Genomic DNA, 24,808 nt, shown 5'->3' on the forward strand with positions numbered 1-24,808 from the left:
GTTTCCGATTATCTTGCTTCGTAATTTGAACCCGCCACGGCTGTGCAACGGTACGCGATTAGTCATTCAAAAATGAATGAAAAACGAAGTGAAAATATATAACATTAATGCCACGGATTCCTATTATACCTACAGATGTGCCAATTCATTTCAAACGTATTCAGTTTCTGATTATATTGGCATTTGCGATGACTATCAACAAATCCCAACGCCACGATATCTGTTTGTGACTTAGATTTGAGCACACCAGGTTTTTCACACGGACTGTGAAGTTATACGTGGCATGCTCTCGAGCGGGTAAACCATCCAGTTTGTTTGTGTTAGCTAAAGATTAAAATATTGTTCGTGCCATAGCATTAAAAGATTGATATTGTTTGTTAGTGTTGTAATTAATTAATGATATATAATTTTAAGGAATACAAATTATAATAACTTAAAAATAATAATGTTTGGCGGTTGTTATTTTTATATTCCCTCATCGTTCACAGCGCTTCATGCCTATTTCACGCATATACCACATCCTTACATACTTTCAATAAGTTAGATATTTTTTGTCTACATTAGATATGGCAAAACAACGTTTGCCGAGTCATCTAAGGGACATTTTCGTTTTTATTTGAATAACAATATCAATTACTGGAGATATACGTATTTTTATGCATGTACTAATGAAATTTGCGGGTGGTGTTCAATAAGATGGACGTGCGTATGCTTTCGTGCACAGAGTAAAGTGGAAATGCGTCGAGATGAATCAGATCAATTTCAATCAGTATACGTTAACAGGCAATGTTTGCTTCGGATGAGCACAATATTCATGTCTTTAATATTTACATATGTGCCTATATATATTTTGTTTGGCAATATGTGATGTAATATTTTGCATTCTTAGCTATGTACGAATGGAAAAACGTGAGCAGAGATGAACACAAAACCTTTATAACTGAAACTTGTTTTTATCTATTTTAGATGAAGTTCTTCACATTTAATATTTTTGAACTCCACACCACTGAAGCATATGAGGTTAATCATTATCAATACAGTGCTTTCCAGATCAAATTGTTTGTGTATATTGCTCTTTCAAAATTAACAGGCAATTGAATTTTTGACTATTTACACTCAGCACTGTCATACACAATACCTTTTATTCATGAAGCGTCGAGCTTCCGGTTTCTTGATTTGTTCTATGTCCCCGTAGTTAAGAATGCAAAATATTCCTTCATATATGTCGAAATTGCAAGATATAAATGTGTACATATATATTAAACGCATAGATATCAATATTATCCTGATATACAAATAACTTAAAAAAGCTAAGAAAGGGAAACTAAAATGTCTCCATGGAGCTCACCGTTGAGTTCATCTTATATGATGAGGTTATATGTTACAATACGACCCACAAACCCAAAAGTATTCGAACTTCATTGAACCCAAAAACCTAAGTACGCGTTGCATACATGTGCATCTCCGCCACGCACGTATGCGCATTTCCCCCAATAACACATTTTGAAGGTTTTGTTTGTGCGTTAGCCCACAAGGAAAAGTGGCAAGGAATTACATTGGTAACTAGTGCTAGAATTAATTCCATTGCTAGGCGCTAGTAATTACTTCCATTTTGCATTGAAATTACATTAAATGTAATGCAGTGGGTAATGAGTTCGATGTTAGAATATGCTGCATGCGCGTGCAGGAAGTGTTATGAAATTATTTTCCGTTAGAAACATTTCTGATGCAATAATTACATTTCACGCGTTATTATTTTTCAGAGCTTTGCAAGTTAACAATCAAACGTCGTCTTTAATAACATATTTGAAGTTCTGACAAGTGCAGGAAAGAAAGTTTGTTAAGTGAAAGAAAAGTGATTTGAATATAAAATTATTATCTATTGAACGTAAGAAGGTACCAATTTAATACAAAATTAATAATTAGCTAAAATATAGTAAGATAGTAATTAACAGCAATGAATCGATCTGGTCGAAGTAAAAGAACTGTGTCCCGTTTGATTAAGGAAGAAAGGGAAAGACTGCAACAAAAATTAGTAAATGATGAAGCAATTGATTTTTCACATTTTAGTGAAAATGACATTGAAATTCGGGAAAGAGTAAGGGTTGTAGAAGAGGTAGATAATCTAGAAGAAACAGGAACAAAATCGTTGAAAGATAATTTAAGGAGCTGGTACATAAATTAGAAGGTAAGATTTCCCTATATTTGCAGGTCTTTATTGGATAACAAGACCTATCTTGTTTCAGAAAAAATCGTAAAACAAAATCAGGCAATTATGGACGTCTTGGCATCACATTCAGTATTGCTAAATAAAATCTATAAAAATGAAACGATGCCCACCGAAGTGTCAACTGTTTTCTCGATAAAAACGGTGGAAGAATTAGAGAAACTGAATAACGGTATATCTGAGGAGGATATTCCTTTTTATGTAAGAGTATTTTCTAGTTTCTGTAGAAATCCTTATAATTATAATCTTATATTACTAGGTTGCAACTGTTAAAATGAAGATAAAAGCTGGCGGTTTAATTAAAAATTTCAGCAAACTGATTTCCGAAGACATTTGTCTGAAGTACAATTATAATGGAACACACGGCAAATTGCCATTTTGCCAGTATTTAAAAATTAACGGCATTTTTGAAGGTATATGATGCGAAAAATACAATACTGGATTATTCTATAAAAAGTGTTATTTCCTTTCAGGGGCAGTTGGTGATGAAAATTATACTTCACTGATCAAACAATTATTTAAAAGGGCAAAGAATAACTTTTTTAAAAAAGAATGCCTAAAAAGAAAATAAATTTTGTTTTATTATATATATATGAATTAATTACTGTTTTGTTTGTTGAAATAATTTTGTTTTGAGTTTTGCTGCACATGCGTTTAATATGCGAAAAACGCCGTTGAATGTAACATATATATTTTATGATGTCAATCCATAGAGAGTGATGAGATAAGAAAAAAGTTCGACTACGAACATAGTCAATTACTGTTATTGTTGTTACAGGAAGTATCTACACCGATCCAGGGTAGATGATTTACCCGTTTGCCCTGAGTGTGGTTGCACATCTGAGGACCTGGAGCATGTCATATTCTCTTGTCCACGATTTTTCTCAGAGGAAAGAAGACTGGAAGACTCTCCCCCGTTAAGTCCTGTGAATATCGTCGGGGAAATGCGCATGGAAGGAAAAAGGAAAAAGTGGGGGTGGTTTTCGAGGTGAGAATGGAATTTATCAACTTTTTTATCTCTTATCTTTATCAACTTGTTAGCTCTTAAGACGTTAGACACTTCGCCCTCGTAAACTTAATTTGGGTGGGCATTCAAAACGTCGCTTTGAGGCGGTTGAACCAAACAATTTGTAGTTCTGAATGACCCTCTCAACAAAAGAATGAGATTTACTCACCAATTTCCGGGAAAGTTTCATTTTCCTTCCACCACTTAACTAAAATTTCCGCTTCTCCAAAGCTAGTTCTATTTTTCTTTGTATCCATCTGGTAAAAATTTCATATTATACTCAAATTTTTTAACAAATACTCAAAAAGAAACAAAACCTTTCTTCGATCGTGCCCTTTCATCTGATCCACCCCCCATGACCATATCCTGTGGAAATATTTTTACAACATCCTTTCGCATGTATGGAGAACCCCCTTCGAACTCAACACAAAATGGCGCCGCTATGTGGAAAGAGGTTCACACACTACACCACATCACATTTCGTTACAACCGGTTCAGCCGTTTTCGAGTAAATCGGTTGTGACAGACAGACAGAAAGACAGACGGACAGATGGGTACACAGACATTGAATCAATTTGATAAGGTTTTCTTTCACACAAAGCCCTTAACAGAAGCCCTTATTAAGAGCAAATTACAAGGAGCCCCGACAAAATTGAAATCAGAATACGGGAAAAATTTTGAGGATTCATATACAGCATTTGTATGCAGTCAGACAGTGCTTGATTTAAATCGCTCAGTTCTGGGCAGATCACTGCCGCTGACAATAATTGTGCCTGTATATGTACAGTATTCGGAAATAGGCAGTTTGTTTGTTTAGGGTGAGGATAATATCTATGGCTGCAATATGTCTGTATGTCTCGTAGTTTTGAAAAATGTTAAGGGATATGTTGAATTTGTAGCTACACATGGATAGAAAAATATGCGTTGAAGTTTTTTGCATAAGATGAACACAAAACCTTTATACTCGAGCTTCCGGCATTCCGACTTGTTTATTTGTTTTGTGTATTGTGAACCTTATCAAATTTCTTTTTTTGTAAAACGTCTGATGCGGTCAATCAAACACCAGAAATGATTACGTTTTACAACAAAGTTACAAATATGCGCTAATTACCCTACTCACCGGCGAATATGCTGATGGCCGCTAGCTTTTTCTTCAACATCGTTGGCATTCACTAATTGCTAAACTCCAGATATATGGACGTACATATAAAGGACATCAACACTGCTCATCCTAAATAAACAAACGTTGCCCATCTAAATTGATCTACCGCATCTTGAGATATTTGCACTTTACTTTGTCCACGAAAGCACACATACGTACATACATGTTCATCTAATTGAACACTACTCGCAAACTTGATTATAGCACATACATATTGTTATATTCTTGCTTTAGTAGTTGCTCGTATCACTGGATTGCGTAGCACTAGACAAAACCCCGTTCTATAACTTTAATATAAGCATTTATTTTACACTAAATTCTACAATCGTACTGCACAATTAATTATAGAACACTTCCTTCAACTAGCACAATTGGAGGCGTATTTATAACCGACGCGTTTAAGTCTACTTCAGAAACTTGACTGACTCCGAATGCGGCCTTACGGCCTTTTTATACCCCGGGAACACTCCAGAAAGGCATGTGAACACTTTGCTAGCAAACCACTTTCCGCCTTTGATAACATATCTTTACTAGCATTATCATAACTACTGCTAATTATTATAACTACGATTTAAATTACCGTCGAAGATATTTTTCCCAAGGAGATTGCCGTCAAAATATATATCCACATACAATCCAATTGATACTGATATTCAAATAAATCAGAAACCGAAAAAGGGAAAGCAATAGGATCCCCATGGACTTCGCCGTTCAGATTAGTTCACTTTATATGTTGATGACGTATACACGTTTTAAAGTGCAATCAATTTACGTGAAATGCAAAGTTTTGGACGTCCAGAACTTTGCTAATAATAGCTGAATTTCGTTCAACCTTTCCATAGTTATGCCTTATATTATTCATTATACCAGTGCTAAATCTTGTACTTTTACTATAAAATTCAGGAGGTTTTCAGATAAATTTGTAAAATATAGCAATATGCTATTATTAACTTTATTTGAGCACATATCCGAATGAGATGTATTTTGATGCCTAGATTTTGTATAGATGGAACATTGTGATTTTCCAGATTTTTCGGGTGGATTGGTTCTGAGAACGAGACCTGTTTTACTCTTTGTGGCACACATTTTGATCCCTCACTTCCCTATAGTTCGCCTAATATCAGAAATAGGACCAATTTCGCAAAGCAGGAGCACCCCTCCGAACTCAACACAAAAGGGTCACATTGATCAAGCCTCCTCACCAAATTTTGTAGCAATCGATTCAGCCGTTTTCGAGTATATCGGGTATGACAGACAGACGGACAGACGGACAGACGGACTGTGAGGAGTTGCCAGATCTCCCATCAAGCGCGACCCCAGGTGGCGGATAGGGGCGTGTAAATATGTGTTCATGCACTTTTCATTTCTGACTATGCATGGACTAGTGTTTGCTCATCTCTGGTGCGTGGACCAAAATGGCTATGGGTAGGAAATCCAGAAAATAAAACAAACATGAACGAATTGAGAAGGAGTAAAGTTAACTCCAGTACCGGCGGCTTGTAGGAGTGAGCAAGCGGGCTCCCGGCCGTCGATATCCCTCGACCGTAGTGCCTCGGTAGTGGACAAATTGGCCACCGTTGCATCTAATACTGCCAGTGTTTTAGATTTGAAGAAGGAGGTGTTCAAACGGAGCACAACTCTGCCAAGAACACCAATTGCAAAGCAAAGAATGATGGGCTAAAAGGAGATAGTTGGCCAAAAAAGGGGATGTCGACACCCATCGGATTTGACCAAAAGATACTCCAGCAGCAGCAAATAGATTCATTGAGGGGAAGCTCATCAATTTTACAATCTCCTCCAATACCAAAGCCGGCAAAAGAGAAAGCTCATTGGAGCTCAGCAATTGACTGACTCAGAAGCACTACCTTTTATGAAGCTTGGGACTAAAATAGTTGAGATGTCCGAATTCATCAAGGACAACACAACGTGTACCAGCCATTAAGAACATGGTGAGCGCCATCAGGGTACTTTACAATGCGACGCAGGAAGAAGTAAGAAAGCCTACGGAAAAGCTGGACATCCCAGCCCCAACAGTGTCACAGGCGACCCAAGTAAAACCAATGCACAAGGTCATCGATTTTCAATCAAGTTAGAGAGTGCGGGACAAAGAGGGGAAGCTTTGGGGAATTAACAGGCACCAAAAAGGAAACAAGTCGGAATACCGGAAGCTCGCGCTTCGGGTATAAAGGTTTTGTGTTCATCTTATGTAAGAAATTTCAACGCATATTTTTCTATCCGTATATACAAATACAACATATTCCTTCATATTTTTCCAAACTACGAGACATACGTACATATTACAGCCATAGATATCACGCTCACCCTAAACAAACAAACTGCTTATTACCGAATACTGTACACATATATGCACGTATATAAATTGATCGTACTCATATTTCCGATTTACGTCTTAGATCTATCTGAATTAGGCACTACCCGCAAAGTTCATTAGCACGCATATACTATATACCTACATACACACATGTCTGGTTGGAGTAATTGATATTCACATACAAATGACTAAAAAACCAAAACAAAATAATTCTTTGTAACCCAATTCATAAGAACTCATTTTGTTGTGATATTGACGAATTTATATGTGATGATAACGTCATGCAGGTTGTAGAGTGCACGAAATTCACAAAAAATTGTAAAGTTTCACCCCTTATAACTTTGTTAATAATAGTTGGATTTTCATCAAACTTTACCAAATTATTTTATTATGTTCTTTATTACACGCATGCCAAATTTTGTGCTTCTGGGATGAACAGAAGGGGGGTTGCCGGGTAAATTTCTCAAATGTGGAAATATACTATTATTAACTTTATTTGTGCAGATATCGGAACCGGATATATTTTGAGGCCTAGATTTCGTAGTGATGCACCACTGTGATTTTTTTCAGATTTTGGGGTTGGATAGGTTGTTCTCTGAGAACGAGACCTGTTACACTTTTTGGGGGTTATATTTTGAGGCCTCACTCCTCTATGTTTCACCCAATATCAAATATTGAACCAGTTGCGAAAGGTACTAATTAAGACCTTTCATTTGATATCCCACATGGCTACATTCTAAGAAAAAAAAATTGGGCCCCTCCATTCACATGTATGGGAAGCCCCCCCTTAAACTTAACACAAAATGGCGCCACTTACTGCATGTAAAGGGAACACCAGATTACATATTCTTACATACTCTTTTCATGACAATCGGTCCAGCCGTTTCCGAATAAATCGGGTGTGACAGACAGACGGACAGACAGACAGCGACTCGATTCTTATAAGGTTTCGTTTCACACAAAACCTTAAAAAGGAAGTCTTGACCGGTCCAACAAACGGAACTAAAAGTTCAGAAGGGCCCAAAGTGCCCAAAGTAAGAATGTCGGCTAGCTAAGCGGACCTTAAGGAAAATAAGAGCGGTGGTTGAACTAAGGTCCTAAACAAAAAATGAATCAAGAAAGCAAAAGGTGGGAATTCGCCCGGAGGCAATTGTAATCCCCAGCAGAGGACATCTAATGTATGCGGAGATGCTGATGAAGGTAAAATTGGATCCGGAGGACCCAGAAAGGGGATCTCATGTTTGAGCTGAAAAAATCCCGCGTAGGGAAAACTGACGGCTTTCGTAACCAAGTTATAAACTCACTTTAGGAGAATGTCGCGGTTCGTTCTCAAAAACATGGGATCTAAATCCAGTGCAAGGATCTCGATGAGCTAACATCCAGAGAAGATATCTGCACTGCCTTGAATCAACAATTGCAGCTGGGGGAATTCGGAGAAGAGTCTATCTTGAACCTAAGAAAAGTTTATGGCGATACTCAATCGGTAACAATGCGACTGCTAGTGGAGTCAGCGCAGAAGTTGTTGGCCGTAGGGAAGGTTTGGATTGGATGGGTTGTTCCCTGACTAAGGGAGCAGATCCCTCTAAAGAGGTGCCTCAAGTGCCTAATATTTGGACACTCCGCGAAGGCATGCACTGGCGGCATCGATCGGTCCGATCGTGGCGGTAAATACCTGGAATTCAGGAAGGCGTTAACTTCAGTGAAAAAATGAGGTCAATACAAATAATCCTCAATCATTGCAGGGTCGCACAAGATTTGCTTGTGCAGACCGCTCACGAATCCGCGATGGAGATTGCTATCATTAGTGAACCGTACAGAAATCTCTATGGTGGTGTAGATTCGACTGGCGGAGCGGCGGTATGGTCGTGCGGTCGTCAAACCATACAATATAGCATGGGTCAGGCGGCTAGTGTCTTTGTGTGGGCAAAAATAAGCGGTATATTCGTATATAGCTGTCTGAGTTTGAAGACCTGTTAGACGTTTGTTCGCGATGCAAAGGGACTAGGTGCAAAGGTGATAGCCGGGGACTTTAATGCGTGGGCTATTGAGTGGGGCAGCAAAGAGACTAACGCAAGGGGGCGGTGCTTATTAGGAGCATTTACCCAATTGGATGTAGTTCTGGCCAACGAAGGCGATGCAAACACTTATCGGAAGGGGGAACTGGTTCAATTGTAGATCTGATTTTTGCCAGCACTGCGCTAGCGCGCTAGGAGGTGCTCATTCCCAACTAGAAGACCCAATTATTGGTGGTATTGTGATCTTGCCAGCCTTCGATCGATTTGCCACGGAGCCAGACGAACGGCTCAGAGGGCAATAGGTAGGATCGATCAAGGGTAAAAGGAGCATGCCTATAAGGAAGCTCGCAAGAACTTCAAGCTCGCCATCCAGCGGAGTAAGAGGAAGTGTTTTAAGGAGCTCTGTTTGGAAGCGGACATAAATCCGTGGGGTAGCGCTTATAAAACCGAGGATCACGTGCCCCATGCTCTTGTTAAAAATAATCCACGGGTTATTTCCCCAGCAAGAGGATGCTGACACCTTCCAGCGCATCCTGAATGTGACACCGATTCCACCAGTGACCAGTGCTGGAGATCTGCAGTCGAATATTCGACAGCAAAGCTCAGGACCTTGACGGCATACCGAATAAGGCCCTCAAACTTGCCGTCAAATGTAGACCGGATATGTTCACGGAGCTGTTCGAAACGTGCATGTCGGAGGGTATCTTTCCTGCACTACGGAAGCGGCAGAGGCTGGTGCTGTTGCCTAAGGCTGACAAACTTCCAGGCGAACCGTCCTCCTATAGACCCATATGTCTTCTAGATACTATGGGGAAAATGTTGGAGCGGGTTATTTATAATAGATTACTTCCAGTCGTCGAGAGCCAAAGGGCCTTTCAGGTAGGCAGTATGGGTTCCGTAAAGCCAGATCAACCATTGATGCCATCAAAATGGTTACTGGCTTGGCCGAAAATGTAATTCACGGAAGGGGTTATACCAGCAAATATTGTATGGTGGTGACCCTGGCCAATTGGAACCTTATACGAAAGTCTCTGGCGATGATTGGTGTTCCCACCTATCTCGCCGCTATTATCGATAGCTACTTGAAAGAGCGGACACTCTGGTATGATACCGATGATGGACCCAAAGAGTACGTTGTCTCCGCGGGTGTCCCACAGGGCTCTGTACTGGGCCCACTACTGTGGAACATCATGTATACTGATGTACTTAACCTTCCGGTTCCGGACGAGGTGGTAGGTTACGCCGATGATATAGCACTGGTTATGGTCGCAAAGCATCTCGAGGATGCTGAGTTGTACTCAAGCGAAGCAATCAGTGTTTTTAAGGCTTAGTTAGAGAGTGCTGGACTGGCAATCGCGGAGGAAAAGACGGAAGCGGTCCTCATCACTAAGCGCCGCAAAATAAATTACGCCTGCATTGGAATCGTAAGGATGATGGCGAACGTAGGAGGACCGCGGCATTCTCGCAGGCTGCTCATAGCCAGGGTGGTGAGTTCCATCATGCTGTATGCCGTCCCAGTTTGGAAAAGAGCGCTGCAGGTTTTAGGTAATGCACATAAACTGAGTACGGTTTACAGAAGAACATCCTTAAGGGTATGTTTTGCCTTCAGGACCGTTTCAGACGATGCAGCGTTCGTCATCTCGGGAATGATGGGGATTGACATCCTGGGAACCGAAATCATTTACATTTATAACACCAGGCCCATCTCTCTCATCAGCAGATGGCAACAGCGATGGGACCAGTCAGAAAAGGGTTGTTGGACTTACAGGTTAATCCCTTCCACCGGGGAGTGGCTGAAGAGAAAGCATGGGTAGTTCAATTACAATCTCACCCAGTTTCTCACCGGCCATGGATGATACCGTCAACGTATAGGTTGACATTTGACACCTCACCTAATTGTCCAAACTGCGATGGGGTTCCAGAGGACCCAGCGCACGTATTCTTCCAATGCCCTAGGTTCGTAGAAGAATGGAGGAACGTAAAGGAAACTCTAGGTGAAGTGCTATCACCGTTTTCCCATTCGTACATAGCTAAGAATGGAAAATATTGCGTCATATATTGCCCATCAAAATATGCCTATGTACATACATATTAAAGACATAAATATTGTAGGCAAAATTGATCTAACGCATATTTACGCATTTCCACTTTACTCTGTGCACGAAAGCATATATACACGTCCATCTTATTGAAGAGTTCGTACGCCGGGTTCAATTGCTCTACCAGGGTCCGAAAAGTAAAGTTTAAAGTGTGGCTGGTGGATCAAAACCCCTGGGTTTCCTTGTTGGTGTTCATGAAGGAAGCGCCCTCTCACCACTCCTCTTTGTTTTTGTTATGGACACCGTCACACAGGACATCAAACGTCCAGCGTCCTATACAATGGTTTATGAAGATGATGTTTTCCTAGCATCTAATAGCAAAAATGATCTCGAGCAACTTGTCCAAAAATGGAATGATCGCCTCATGCAATACCGGTTTCACATTGAATCTAAACAAAACTGAATGTCTGACGACCGATCTCCATGAAACAGGTACAATCACTGTTAGCGGCAGTGATCTGCCCAGAGCTGAGGGATTTAAATAAATTTACCGCAATGTCATTCTATTTGGTTCTGAGTGTAGGCTAACTATAAAAGACAATGAACGGCGTCTTGCGGTAATGGAAATGAAGATGTTGCGTTGGACTAGTGGGGTCTTAATTCCTCATCAACTTAACGCTGGACCGGCATTGAGCATTAAGTTGATGAAGACTTAGCACCCTACAATTCTCAAAAAAAAAAATATTTTCAGCTCTGGCCAAGCTCTGGTCAATAAGGCGGATTTGCGTTCAATATAATTCGCAGTCATGTCGTGTTCTGCAAATTATATAAAGGAGCACTCAACATCTGCGAGCCGCTTCGGTCACGCTGTTCCCCAGGCAGTGTCTGACGATTTGATCCTCCCCTCGTAAGAAACCGTAAAGCCGTCATCGCCTGATATTTTTTGAGAATTCACTTGCCAAGATTGGTTTTAACATCGAAGTGGATGGTAAACGGTCAAAAGTCCGGCCGAAACAACGGTAGGTTGATACGCGGGATGGAAATATTGCCAAATGGTGAAACCGATCGCGACGAGCGGACTCCGCTTGCGCACGGGACAAAGGCTGAAGAAAAAGAAGAAGAAGAATGCTCTGTGTGGTGAGATGAGACCTTTTATGGAAGGGCATGGGCACGTCATTCTAAAAAAAAAATCAAACATGAGGCAATCGAGTCTCTGACGGTACGTTGTGAGGGAAACCTGGTTACACCAAAGGCGGTGCAATACCTTTTTAATGGTTTTCAATTACAAAGTAGACCAAGCTTCCAATCAGCTGGCAGCGAGGTTGATAAAGCTGCAGGACAGTCGTATTATTGTCTGGGATGTGGAGGATCCTAAATTTTTTGGTCCATGGATCCCTCGTTTGGGGCTTAGCACCCAAGCATTCAAAAAACAAAAACTAACGTTTTCCTCCGGATAGCTGAGTGGTTAGAGCACAAGGCTGTCGTACGGAAGGTCGCGGTTCAAATCTCACTAGTGGCAGTGGGATTTGTATCGTGATTTGACGTCGGACACCAGTCGACTCAGCTGTGAATGAGTACCTGAGTCAAATCGGGGTAATAATCTCGGGCGAGCGCGATGCTCGCAATGAACCACATTGCCTCCTACAGTATACTGTAGTGTACCGTTACGGTCTTGAATGAAGTGCTCTAAAACATTTTAAGGCCCTGATCCAATATGGATTGATGCGCCAACGATTATTATTATTAACGTTTTCGTCCAGGGCAGAGGCAACCATTCAGACGCTACCTCACCCTCGCCCTGCGAGCAGCGTGGCCGAAAGTGGCAACCGGTGGAAAAACGCTCCTTTATATAATCATGGAGCATTTCCTCGACTATGGGTACATCAGACATCAGATCTTTGGTGCTGATGTGTTCCAGAGACATACCGGTTGTGTACCATCCGCTAACGGCTCAGAGGCTATGTTTCTCCCCCACTTAAAACCCACACACTATATTTTTTTAGAAATTCACTGGAAACCCCGCTAAAGTTAATCCTAGGATCATCATGTTTTCCAGTAATATAGGTATGATAATATACAGCATTATGCTGCCAAGTTTGGGGAAATCGCTCTATTACTAACAAGGTTATAATTGGTTAAAGTTGTCTCTATTAAACTAAAATGAATAGCCAGATATACTAAATATATAAACATTACGAGCTTCGTTCAAATGGAGTAAAAATACACTCAAATAATTTTACTTAGGGAATATGCAAGGACATTGCCCAGACTTTTGACAGAGTATGGGATGAAGAGCTGTTGTATAAAATTAGAAAACTCTTATCAGCGACCATGTGTGTCCAGTTAACGTCAACCTACTTATATCTACGTTTGCCGACGACATGACGATCCTTAGTCTTTACAACAACCCTGATGATACCTCTAGATCTTTGGAATTCTCTCTCAAAAATATTGAGTAATTGTGTCCGGATAGCTGAGTGGTTAGAGCACAAGACTGTCGTACGGAAGGTTCAAATCTCACTGGCGGCAGTGGGATTTGTATAGTGATTTGACGTCGGGCACCAGTCGACTCAGCTGTGAATGAGTACTTGAGTCAAATCAGGGTAATAATCTCGGGCGAGCGCAATGCAGACACATTACCTCCTATGGGTACGCTAATCTTGTAATGTACCGTTACGGTCTTGAATGAAATGCTCTAACGCACTTCAAGGCCCTGATCCAATCCATATTGCGCCAATGATTATTATTATTATTAATTGCAAACGGCATGGAGAATTCGTACAACTACCCTAAATCAGAAAATGTGCCCGCCCATTTTGTTAAATGAAATTAATATTCTACAAAGTGAGAATGTCAGTTATCTTCGCTTCCACGTCGATTGACGTCTTACTAGGAAAAGACATATCGATGAACGTCAGTGAAACTAAAAATAAGAAGTATTTACTCGCTAATTAACTGAAATTGTAGCTGTACAAGTCATTAGTTAAACTCTTCTGGATCTATGGAATTCAGTTATGCGGAGCAACGAAAATTAATAAAAGCCAACTGTTCATCAAAAGCATTAGCTTACATTGAGATCTAAATACTTCTCTCGTAGACGACGAAATACCTTGTCATAGGAACTCAAAGAACATCCAAATATTCTTGCCCGGAAATGGTTTTGAGTTCCTCATTAACATGTTATATTCTATGTTCACAATTGAAGCTTTCGAAGAATCAGAAATTCCAAACAATAAGGACAATATGTGGGATCCTAAGTCCACATCCACATGATGTTGGACCGGACCGAATGGGGAGCAGCTTACTCCCACGTTTTTTTGGTCCATGGATCCCTAGTTTGGGACGTAGCACCCAAGCATTCAAAAATCAAAAAACCAAAAAAGGACTAACGGTTTCGTCCAGGGCAGAGACAACTCTTCAGACGCTGCCTCACCTCTGCCCTGGGAGCAGCGTGACCGAAAGTGGCAACAGGTGGAAAAACGCTCCTTTATACCATCGCAAAACACGACAAGATTGTGAATTATATTGAACCAAGCCGCCAGTAGTTAGTCCTTTTTTGGTTTTTTGATTTTTGAATGGGTCAATGCTATGCCCCAAACTAGGGATCCGTGGACGAAAAAAACGCGGGAGTAAGTTGCTCCCTATTTGGTCCGGTCTAACATCATGTGGAAGTGGACTTAGGATCCCGCATATCCTAAACAACTACCCAGCTTAAGTCTAGCTTAGACTCAAACAATTGGCGGTTTCATCATCATCATTATCAACGGCGCAACAACTGGTATCCGGTCTGGGCCTGCCTTATTAAGGAACTCCAGACATCCCGGTTTTGCGCCAAGGTCCACCAATTCGATATCCCTAAAAGCTCTCTGGCGTCCTGACCTACGCCATTGCTCCATCTTAGGCAGGGTCTGCCTCGTCTTCTTTTTCTACCATAGATATTGCCCTTATAGACTTTCCGGATGGGATCATCCTCATCCATACGGATTAAGTGACCCGCCCACCGTAATCTATTGAGCCGGATTTTATCCACAACCGGACCGTCATGGTATCGCTCATAGATTTCGGCATTATGTAGGCTAGCTACGGAATCGTCCATCCTTATGTAGGGGGCCAAAAATCCTTCGGAGGATTCTTCTCTCGAACGTGGCCAAGAGTTCGCAATTGGCGCTTTAGTTCAATATAATTCGCAACCTTGTCGTGTTTTAGCGATGATATAAAAGAGCATTTTTCCATCTGTTGCCACTTTCGGTCACGCTCCTCCCAGGGAAGAGGTGAGGCAGGGTCTGAAGAGTTGCCTCTGCGGTGGACGAAACGTTAGTCCTTGTTTGGTTTTTTGATTAGGGGGGAATTTACATGTTTTATTTAGTTTGTAAAATTTTATTACTTATTGTTAGTGCTTTGTTTAAAGTAATAAACAAAGTTATAAAAAACTCATTACCAAGGTGTCTCAACATATGTTGTCTATATTACGATCGTTTCACACAGTCGATCGGGTTGACTAGAGAAATGGATTTGAATAATGCGACTGCGTCAATTTTGCCTTAGACATGCTTCTGCTGGCAATACAACGGCAGATATCGTTATCTGATCAGTTTTCCGAAAATATCAGTGCGGCCAAAGTTTCTTCCATAATAAAACCTCAAAATATTTCATTTTCTAATGTCACCAAGTCGAAGTCCTTACTTATGATTGTTTTCGCCAACATGACAATGAGCGTTCTGATTCTTGAAGTTACTCAGCCATTTATTCGTTTGACCATAAAATACTTCAAAACTGTGTCCAACGTCTAACAGAAATATGATTCAAATTTGCGGAACTGCATCCTTTGACAAATTCAGACACGAATGAAGTCTTAACTTCGTATAATTCCATAACAATAAAAGGAAAAATTGAGTGCAATCGTGCGCACCAAGAACTCAATTGAAAGGTTTACATAATATTATTAACAGTGCGTAGCGACCGTATTCACATCAATGGTCATCGAATCCAAAGGACTTCAAAAAAGTACTCTAGCTAGACGCGAAGTGATGAGTGGATCCGGCTTGTTGCAAATGAAACACTGTTTGAAAAAATTACCTTCTCTTCAACCACATGCTTGTCAGGATTACAATAAGTTGTCGAAACATGAATTAGCGCTTTTAAGTCCGGCAAAGTTTCAGCAAATCTCATAACTTCCCTTGTACCTCTTGTGTTAATTAAAATAGCATCTCGGAGAGGATCATCGAATCTGGAACAACAGTAAAATGATGAGGTTCTTCTGCTTTGAGTGGCCAATTAGACCCCTCTAGGCTATGCAAGATAATATACCGATATCCGGCGAATAGAACTAACCTTACGCTGGCGGCTGCATGGAATATGACTGATACGTTTCTCATTAACTCTCTGCCTTCAGTGCTAATACCCATTTTAAGTTCAGTCACATCGCCCGCAATCGCTACTAACTTGGATAATTGCGTCGGCATAGTCTCCCTCAAAACATCGAACAGTGGCAATTGGACTATGTCTGAAAGTCGTTCGTCAGCTGAACGGCCTTTCTTCGATCGGAGCAACACGAAAATGGTATTCAAATCAGGGCATGATCGAAGCAACTTTTCAATAAGTACTTTGCCCAGGAACCCTAAAAATAAAGATGGAAACTCCAAATTTAAATAAGCAAGTAAACGACAATGAACTTACCTGACCCGCCGGTGACAAAAATTTCGCGGCCACGGTAAAACTCCGGTATTGTGAGTTTCATTGCCACCTAAACGGAAAGTTAATGGGTTTGACTTCAATTCAGTGTCTTGAATAAAATGAGATATGACGGGGATTGATCAATACATTAAGGGTATTTTGGTAGCTTGAACACCATACACAATGCGAAGATGATGTATTTACATATTCGTGATATGTTTACATGTTCCTCATGTTTTAGATTAGCACTAAGTTAGTTTAGACGTTACATTATATTCGAATTTCAAAATTTAAATTAAAAAAGTCGGGAAACCGGAAGCTAGACGCTTCAGGTATGAAAGGTTTTGTGTATTTCTTTTATAAAGAGATTTGAGTGTGCATTTGTCTCATTAGTATGTAGCACGTAATATATGCATATATTATGTGAAAATATCCACTTTCAAGTGATATTGATATCCAAAGTCTTGAATTTGCATAGAAGCGACAGGTTAGACCTAGTATAACTTGATAATAGTACGATTTTCACTAAATTTAGCAAGATCATGTTCCATAATGTAGCCTACATCACTGCAAAGTTTCGAGGTGCTAGGATGAACCTAAGGGGGGTTTCCAGCCAATTACAACAAATTATAGTAATATACTATTTTTAACTTTATTTGAACAGGTATCGGTATCCAAAATATTTCGGAGCACAGGCATAGTGGCAGCCTCCTGATTTTTTCAAATTTTTCAGTTGGGTAGTTTCTGAGAATGGCCCACTTAAAGAAATTATCACTTTCAACCCCCCGCACTCCCCACCTTTCGAATGTCAAAACAAAGATCGGTTTTGAAAAGTACTAATCGAGACCTTTAATTGAATACCCCACATGACTATATTTGATGAAAAAAAAAATGTTACACCCCCCTTTTCCACGTATGGGGACCCCCTTTAAATTCAACGTAAAAGGATGTAACTCACTGTATATGTGGGCGTTCACAGTTCCCACCTTTGTACAGAATTTGGTGTCAATCGTTATAACCGTCTCCGAGTTTACACAAAACCTTAAAAAGGACTTACTGGATGATGGCTTGTTTCTGAAATCGGATCCAGGGTCGTCAGAAATACAGCCTAACATTTGGTATATTAAATTACTTATACATTCAACTCCGAAACGCTTATCAAGGACGCAATTTGAAGGTCCGTTGTTCGAACTAAGTTACATTAAACCTAACCAACTCCGCCCAAGCTGGAACCAAGAAGACTCCTCCTTGTACGTGGTCCCCTGGTTGGAAGGTAGCGCAGAATAAATAATGAACAAGTCGAAAACCAAAAGCTCCCGTTCCAGGTACGAATGGGTTTGCATATTTCTTATAGAAGAATATTTATATGCAAGACTGCTCCATTTGTACGTAGCTGGTAATGTACCTATATGCATTTACAATGTCATACTATTTACTTTAGTAAATTTACACAAAATGAATCCCTTTGTCGTACTGAAATTTCCTTAATAATAGCGGGATTTTCACCGAACTTTTCAGCGTACTATTTTATATTATGTTCAATGTTACTGCAACATTCTCTGATTCTAGGATGAATGATAAGGTAATGATAAGTTTCAACCTTGCCTGCAGTAAATAATTTTAAAAAGGTTTCCTTTTACATAACACCTTTGAAATGCACTGTTAACATGTCCACAAAAATCTCACAAAATGGTGATTTGTATTGTAGGAAATGACAAGGATTGCAAACCGGAGATATGCGGAAGGCTAAATAAGAGTTTGAATAGCTGTGTAACATTTAAACGACTCAGGGAGTAGGTAGCATTAGTGCATCAGCTTAATGTATCTTATATCTTGCTGAAAAAGTGACTTTTTTTTTAGCTTAGCATCAAGAGTATTTCGTATTTGTCGCCAAATGCGAATGGAAGGGACATAAATTTATGGGCTAGCATACCCTCTCTTAGAATTATGATGGAGTCATCGCACAAGGACATGGATTTGATTTTTCAATGTGCATAGGCTCCTCAATAACAGAATTACGGGTCCCCAGGATGCTCGGTTTCTCCGATTTAAGCTAGAGTTCTAGCGCTAAGGGGCTATTCGATTAACAGAAGTTAAATAATGAGCCTGTGGCGAGCATTCGTCTTCCTCTTGTAGTAATTTGCTGTTGTACTCTGGAAGCCTGCCGGAAGTAGGTGTCTGGAGTCTGCCATAAAGTCAACTGGCCGACATTCAGATCGACCACCTTACTATCAGCAGAATGTTTTGCGAGCTAGTGAGGAAAGGGCTTACAGGTGGTCGCAAAACTTTTGATAGTCCAATCAAGGATATTAACAGCAGGCTCCTCATTTATAATGATGAACAAGTTCAAAAGTGGAAGAGGCAATGCATTACTATACCATATCTTATAACTATATATTACTATACCATATTGTAAAAACGTAATCAAAGAAACTTGGGGTTATGTACTGTTCCTCCAAACATTAGCGAAATCATCTTGGCCATCAGAGCTCAGCCAGAGTAAAGTCACTGAGTTTGACCGTTTTGCCCCGGAACTGTCGCAAACCCTGTAGTTCAAAAGCTTGATAGGCAGAGAGCAAGCTGGTTTCTGCTTTAGATTTCCCTCTTCTGATTATTATTGGGGATAGAGTGCGGAGCTCAGATCCATATTTCATCTGCTCTTCATAGATCTTCAGAAGAGCTGACAGAGTGAGCCGTGCGTGTATCTTGACTACTCTACGAATGAAGGACCCTCTGGAGAAACAGAAAATTTTGAAGTTAAAAGCGGAGGCTACCTTGGCTGCATCCGTTTATCGGTATTATTGGGTCACGTTATCAGTGTAGCTCTCTTTGATTGCGTTTTATCCAAATATTCTCTGTATGCTGCTATATGGAAACAGCACATGGAATCCGACCGCCATAGTTATTCGAAAACATAAAGCCTTCGTCAATATTCGTCTCCCTTGTCGTTAAAGTAATCTCCAAAGAAGAACAATGTTGACACATGGGCCTGATACCCATGTCAGTGTATAGACAACTATATATATATAGATAGACCAGCATTAGCATATGCTGACAGCAACACCTTAAACTACATTCCCGATAACACAAACGATTCCGGTAGTAATACGGTGTTTCGAAATTACAGAGACAGATGGATGGTACTTTTTAAACAGTACACATTACAGATTGAAAACAATTTTTGCTAAGCCAGTCTGTTACAAGACAGATATTTTCGAACTGCAGCATGTGTTGAAAGAATGAAAGCTGTTAGTATCTTCCGACCCATAGATAATGCTTTTCGGTATTAATCCCGTCACTGAAGTTACAACTGGCACTACTTGCACCACAGTAGCCTGATGCAATTTGCTAGAGGATAGTTTTTCATTTAGGAATTCACAGCGATAATGCACTAAATTGAAGGGCAATGGCTTTAAATCAAACACACAACTTCTTCCTGATGATGTGGGATAGTGATCATCAACTTTGCGGCAGCTTCGTTGTGTATGTTGTTGTTACCAAAAGTTACCCTCTAACTCTAATCTCTCTCTAATCCACTGTATCACACCAAAAATGTATATAAGGTAGGGGACGGCGAAGGTATCAAATGATATGATTTTATTTTTTCCCTGAACATTTCAGTTTCGAGCATGAGATTCGGGCGTATTTTACATGTTGTAGCTTGTAATACATCAAGGAATTGGATATGTCGTCTGAATCCATACACGTGGTATCCAGCAAGGAGTGAATTTCGCGTTCATTCCTGATTTGATGCCGCCAGTATGCCATGTTTGAACTGGAACCCGCATTTGCTTTTATGCAGGAGATGGAGCAACGGATTTCAAGCCAAAAGAAATTACAGTGGGTTTGAAAAGTGGCCTTGGTGGATTCCGAACCCGATTAGCATCTTTCCCAATGTTTGTGAGGACACCGTTGGGAAGCTAATTTTTCATTACTGCTCTAAGGGGAAGTGACACATTCAACTAGACTTTGTACAGGCGTTGCACTTGCACTAGCCGCGAATAGGATATGAAGGCCGATTTATAATTAATGTAGGCTGCCGACAGTTTGATTTACAGCTTCGCTGCATAGCTATCAATTTATGAACATGAAGATATTTTGAGATATCTTTGTAGAGGATTGAAGTAAACTTGAAATTTGCAGATGGTGGGAAGAGAAATTTCGTAGGATAGGAAACATTCTGTCCCTTGGGGATGAGATAACCTTAGCTTCTGCTTGGTATTCCTATGAAAAGTTCGGCTACATTCAATTGTTTGCGCAGTTTGTAGACACTGATCCGCGGCTCTCCCATATTCATCCTCTTTGCCAGAGTCCTCGTGATGGATAAAATTAAGCTTCGCGTCTATCACCACTTCCAAGTATTTGACTGTCGGCTTGGAGATGATGTTATAATTCTCAATTCTAATGCATGTTTGGTGAGTAGAGGGAGTGTTGTAGAAGCCCTCTCTTATGGGTTCGAGTAAAGTTTCTCAAAACATTCCCTCTTTTGCCCGCTACGTATCCAACTTGAAGGTTCTGCGGTTTTCCTTATAGGTGTGCTTTTTGTCGCCCTGACCGATCCTCCCAAAGTTTCTCTGACCCTTTTGCCATGTTCGATGACAAGTTGCCAGTAGTTTTGTCTTCTGCTGGTTCGAAAGGCATCGTATGGAGAGCTCTCTGTGTGGGGGTATTTGTCTTATTAGGCTGGTGAAGTCATACCACTATTAATCTTCACGCATCTAGTGGTTTTGTACAGCATCTTGGATAACATGTCAGGACAGGACAGGAAACAAAAGAGATTCGGTCACAGAGTGTTTAAAAGTGGGAGAGTTTTGAGGAGAAGAGAATCTGCAGTTATCCCCATTGTCGACAATAAGATCAAACAAAGTATTACCAACTTCAAATCAGTGAACGAACGACTGTTCAAATTCAGAGTGAAGGCAATTCTTGTTAACTTCTGGTTACTCAACAGCAATATTTTATTCTTTGGAATTTAAATTATAACTAAAAATGAAATTAGCATTATATAGGTCTTAAGGGATACGACATAAAAATTATTCCAGTTGTTTCCAATGCAAAATTAACAGGTTTTCATTATATTAAGGGCAACAAGCGTCTACGACAGGTGGACAAAAGGGGACTAAATTTATCCAATGTGAGTGCTGTGAAAAATTAATCAGACAGAGTGGAGCCTACAAAAATATAGACAATTGTCAAATAAATCTACACATGAGAGAGTCAAAAGCTTTATAAGGTGGCCGGTTGATCAATCGTGTAATCTTCACCCAATCAGTGCAAGAAGGGTTTAAACTGGAGGTCATCTTATGTAAAAGGACTCACTATTAGCAACGAATCCAATATATGTATGAGGATAGGTGCAATATCTTTCGAAGGAAGTACTGGGAGAATATGATTGACTTCAATAGCAGGAGCTTATTAGGATTTAGTCTTTGAGGAACCATATCAAAGATCCTTTTTGGCATAGATCGAAGAGGGAAAAAACTCTGTTTATCAGGACAATGAAAGATCGTGCAAATTTTTATTTAGCTGTGGAAATTCATTGAGCCATTCTGCCAATGAAGGCAAATTTCACATCAAACAAATTTTGAAGGACCTGGCAGGGTATTTGAGAAAAGGAGTGAGAATTCTCCAGCCATACGTTCAAGCTGCCTGATTGTGATCTAACTGGGAGTGAATATAGCTTAAACTATAATAAATGGTTGGAATCTAAACGCACCTTGTTTTAATTAGCACAATTTTCAAAAACTCTCAGGTGAAGGAGCACTTCCAGTTGAACCGCGCACGACTAAAATACAAACTGAAAGAATTGACTAGATCCTCGCTTCGAGCACTCAACTTTCATTCTAATATTAGCCTCTGCTCGCTGACTTTCAATTACCTTTTAATTACTTACAAGAAACGGTTAACCCCTTGTGTAATAAGTGAATTTCGTAAGAATCATTGGAAAACGTGGGTATGCATATGTATATAGGGGAATCGTCATGAAAGTATCTAAAGGCGGGAATCTATTAAGCAGAGTGTATAATCCCTAGTGCTAAACAGTAGCCTACGTAATACATGCTAGTTTTGGAATCGCGGACACTACTGCAAGCTAACTTAATTGGTATAAGTGAGACGCTAAGGTGTACATATGTACATGTCTACACAGGGATGTTGAAGCCATTAACTTTTGGCGCAGGAGTAAGTACTAAATGGCAAAATATTCAACAAATTCTACTATAACTATTTTTCCCACCATCCAATGGTTTTAGCAAATATTTTAGTGTCCCCTAAAGTTTAAATCATACTTAACAAATCACTAGGAGCGCTTAATTAACTCCTTAAAGTGTAAATTGAATATCTAGAAATCATTAAAAGTTGAAAGTAAATAGATCAAAGATTAAAAAGTTGAGTAACCAACATACCGGTTATGTATGATTGTTATGCAGTTTTTAGTGATTAGTGTTAACTATTTGGTTGGGTTAACGTTAAAAATATTCTTTTCAGGACCATGTCAAGAGGGAAATATTCGTGATTTGATCTTTGATCAGTTCAAATTCAACGTGAATATGGGCAAAACATACAGGCGGTCATTGGGTAATAGCCTCCAATCCGTCTTTTTTACTGCAAAATGTTTCTGCTTTGGTTCACGTAGTTTGGGTCGAAGTTTAACTGTAAAGACAAGTGGATATAACAAAGATCAAGAAACAAGTCGAAATACGGGAAGCTCGCACTTCGGGTATAAAGGTTTTGTTGTCATCTTATGTAAGAAACTTCAACGTACATTTTTCTATCCCTATATTGCTACAAATTGAACCTATTCCTTCATATTTTTCCAAACTACAAAACATACGTACATATTACACCCATATTATACTCACCGTAAACAAACAAACTGTCTATTTGTGCATTATGTTATTCCTTACACCCACGCCATTTTGTACTTCTGGGATGAAAATAAGGGGGTTGCCGGGTAAATTTTTAAAATGTGGAAATATACTTTTATTAACTTTATTTGTGCAGATATCGGAACGGTATTTTGAGGCCTAGATTTCGTGGAGATGCACCACTGTGATTTTTTTCAGATTTTCGGTTGGGTAGGTTTTGAGAACGAGACCTGTTACACTTTTTGAAGGTCATATTTTGAGCCCGTACATATCAAATAAGGAACCAGTTTTGAAATGTGCTAATTGAGACCTTTCATTTGATACCTCACCCATCCACATTTTATGAAAAAAATTTTTGCATCCTACATTCACATGTATGGGGAAGGAGGTGTTCAAACGAAGCACAACTCTGCCAAAAACATCAATTGCAAAGGCAAAGTATGATGGGCTAAAAGGAGATAGCTGGCCAAAAAAAGGGATTTCGACACCCATCGGATTTGATCAAGAGGTACTCCAGCAGCAGCAAATAGATCCATTCAGGAGAAGCTCATCAATTTTACGATCGCCTCCAATACCAAAGCCGGCAAAAGAGAAAGCTCGTTGGAGCTCAGCAATTGAAAAAGTGAAGAAGTCAGTAAAAGGAGTAACCTGGCCAAGAAGGAAGCTTTGGGGAGTCAGCAGGCCCCAAAAAGGAAAAAGGAGTCTTGACCAGTCCAACAAATGGAACTAAAAGTTCTGAAGGGTCCAAAGTACCGAAAGTAGGAAACCCGGCTAGCGAAGCGAAACTGAAAGAAAATAAGAACGATAGTTAGACTAAGGTCGTGATTAAGAAAAGAAACAAGAAACCAAAGGTGCGAATTCGCCCCGAGGCAATTGTAATCTCCAGCAGAGAAAATCTAACGTATGCGGGGATACTGAAGAAGGTGAAATCTGACCCCGACCTAAAAGACCTAGGCGGTAATGTCGCCAAAATCCGGAGGACCCAGAAGCGTGAGGAAAACTGACGGCTTCCGTAACCACTTGGGGAGAATGTCGCGGTTCGTTCAACAATTCAAGTTGGAGGAATTCAGCTAAGAATCTATCGTGAGCATAAGAAAAGCTTATGGCAATGCGACTGCAAGTGGAGTCAGCGCAGAAATTGTTGGCCGTGGGGAAGGTTCGGATTGGATGGGTTGTTTGCCGACTAAGGGACCAGATCTCTTTAAAAAGATGCTTCAACTGCCTAATGTTTGGACATTAACCGGCATATTGCCGGCAGTGGTAAATGCCCGGAATTTAAAAAGGCGTGAGGTTAATACAAATAAACCTCAATCATTGCAGGGTCGCACAAGTTTTTTTTGCGCAGACCACTTATGAATCCGCGATGGAGATTGCTATCATTAGTGAACCGTATAGCAATCTTGACGGTGGTAAGCGGTATATTTGTATATAGCTGTTACGCCCCACCGAGCCTCACAGTGCATGAGTTTCAAGACCTGTTAGGCGATC

The 24,808-nt window shown here is 40.2% G+C and overlaps 1 protein-coding gene across 1 annotated transcript in view; it reads right to left on the bottom strand.

Moving 5' to 3' along the window:
- The window catches only part of LOC119646980 (putative fatty acyl-CoA reductase CG5065), a 49,386-nt gene extending 27,085 nt beyond the window's left edge, over positions 1 to 22,301 (bottom strand). The window contains exons 1-4 of the mRNA XM_038047690.1: positions 22,171 to 22,301; positions 16,458 to 16,524; positions 16,113 to 16,398; positions 15,858 to 16,008 (exon numbers count right to left, since the gene is read on the bottom strand). Of these exons, the coding sequence (XP_037903618.1) occupies positions 15,858 to 16,008; positions 16,113 to 16,398; positions 16,458 to 16,518 (498 nt within the window). The 5' untranslated portion in view covers positions 16,519 to 16,524; positions 22,171 to 22,301. The remainder of the gene's footprint in view (positions 1 to 15,857; positions 16,009 to 16,112; positions 16,399 to 16,457; positions 16,525 to 22,170) is intronic.
- Between the last annotated feature and the right edge of the window lie 2,507 nt (positions 22,302 to 24,808).

This window comes from Hermetia illucens, chromosome 1, assembly GCF_905115235.1.
Source record: "Hermetia illucens chromosome 1, iHerIll2.2.curated.20191125, whole genome shotgun sequence".
Taxonomy (NCBI): Eukaryota; Metazoa; Arthropoda; class Insecta; order Diptera; family Stratiomyidae; genus Hermetia; species Hermetia illucens.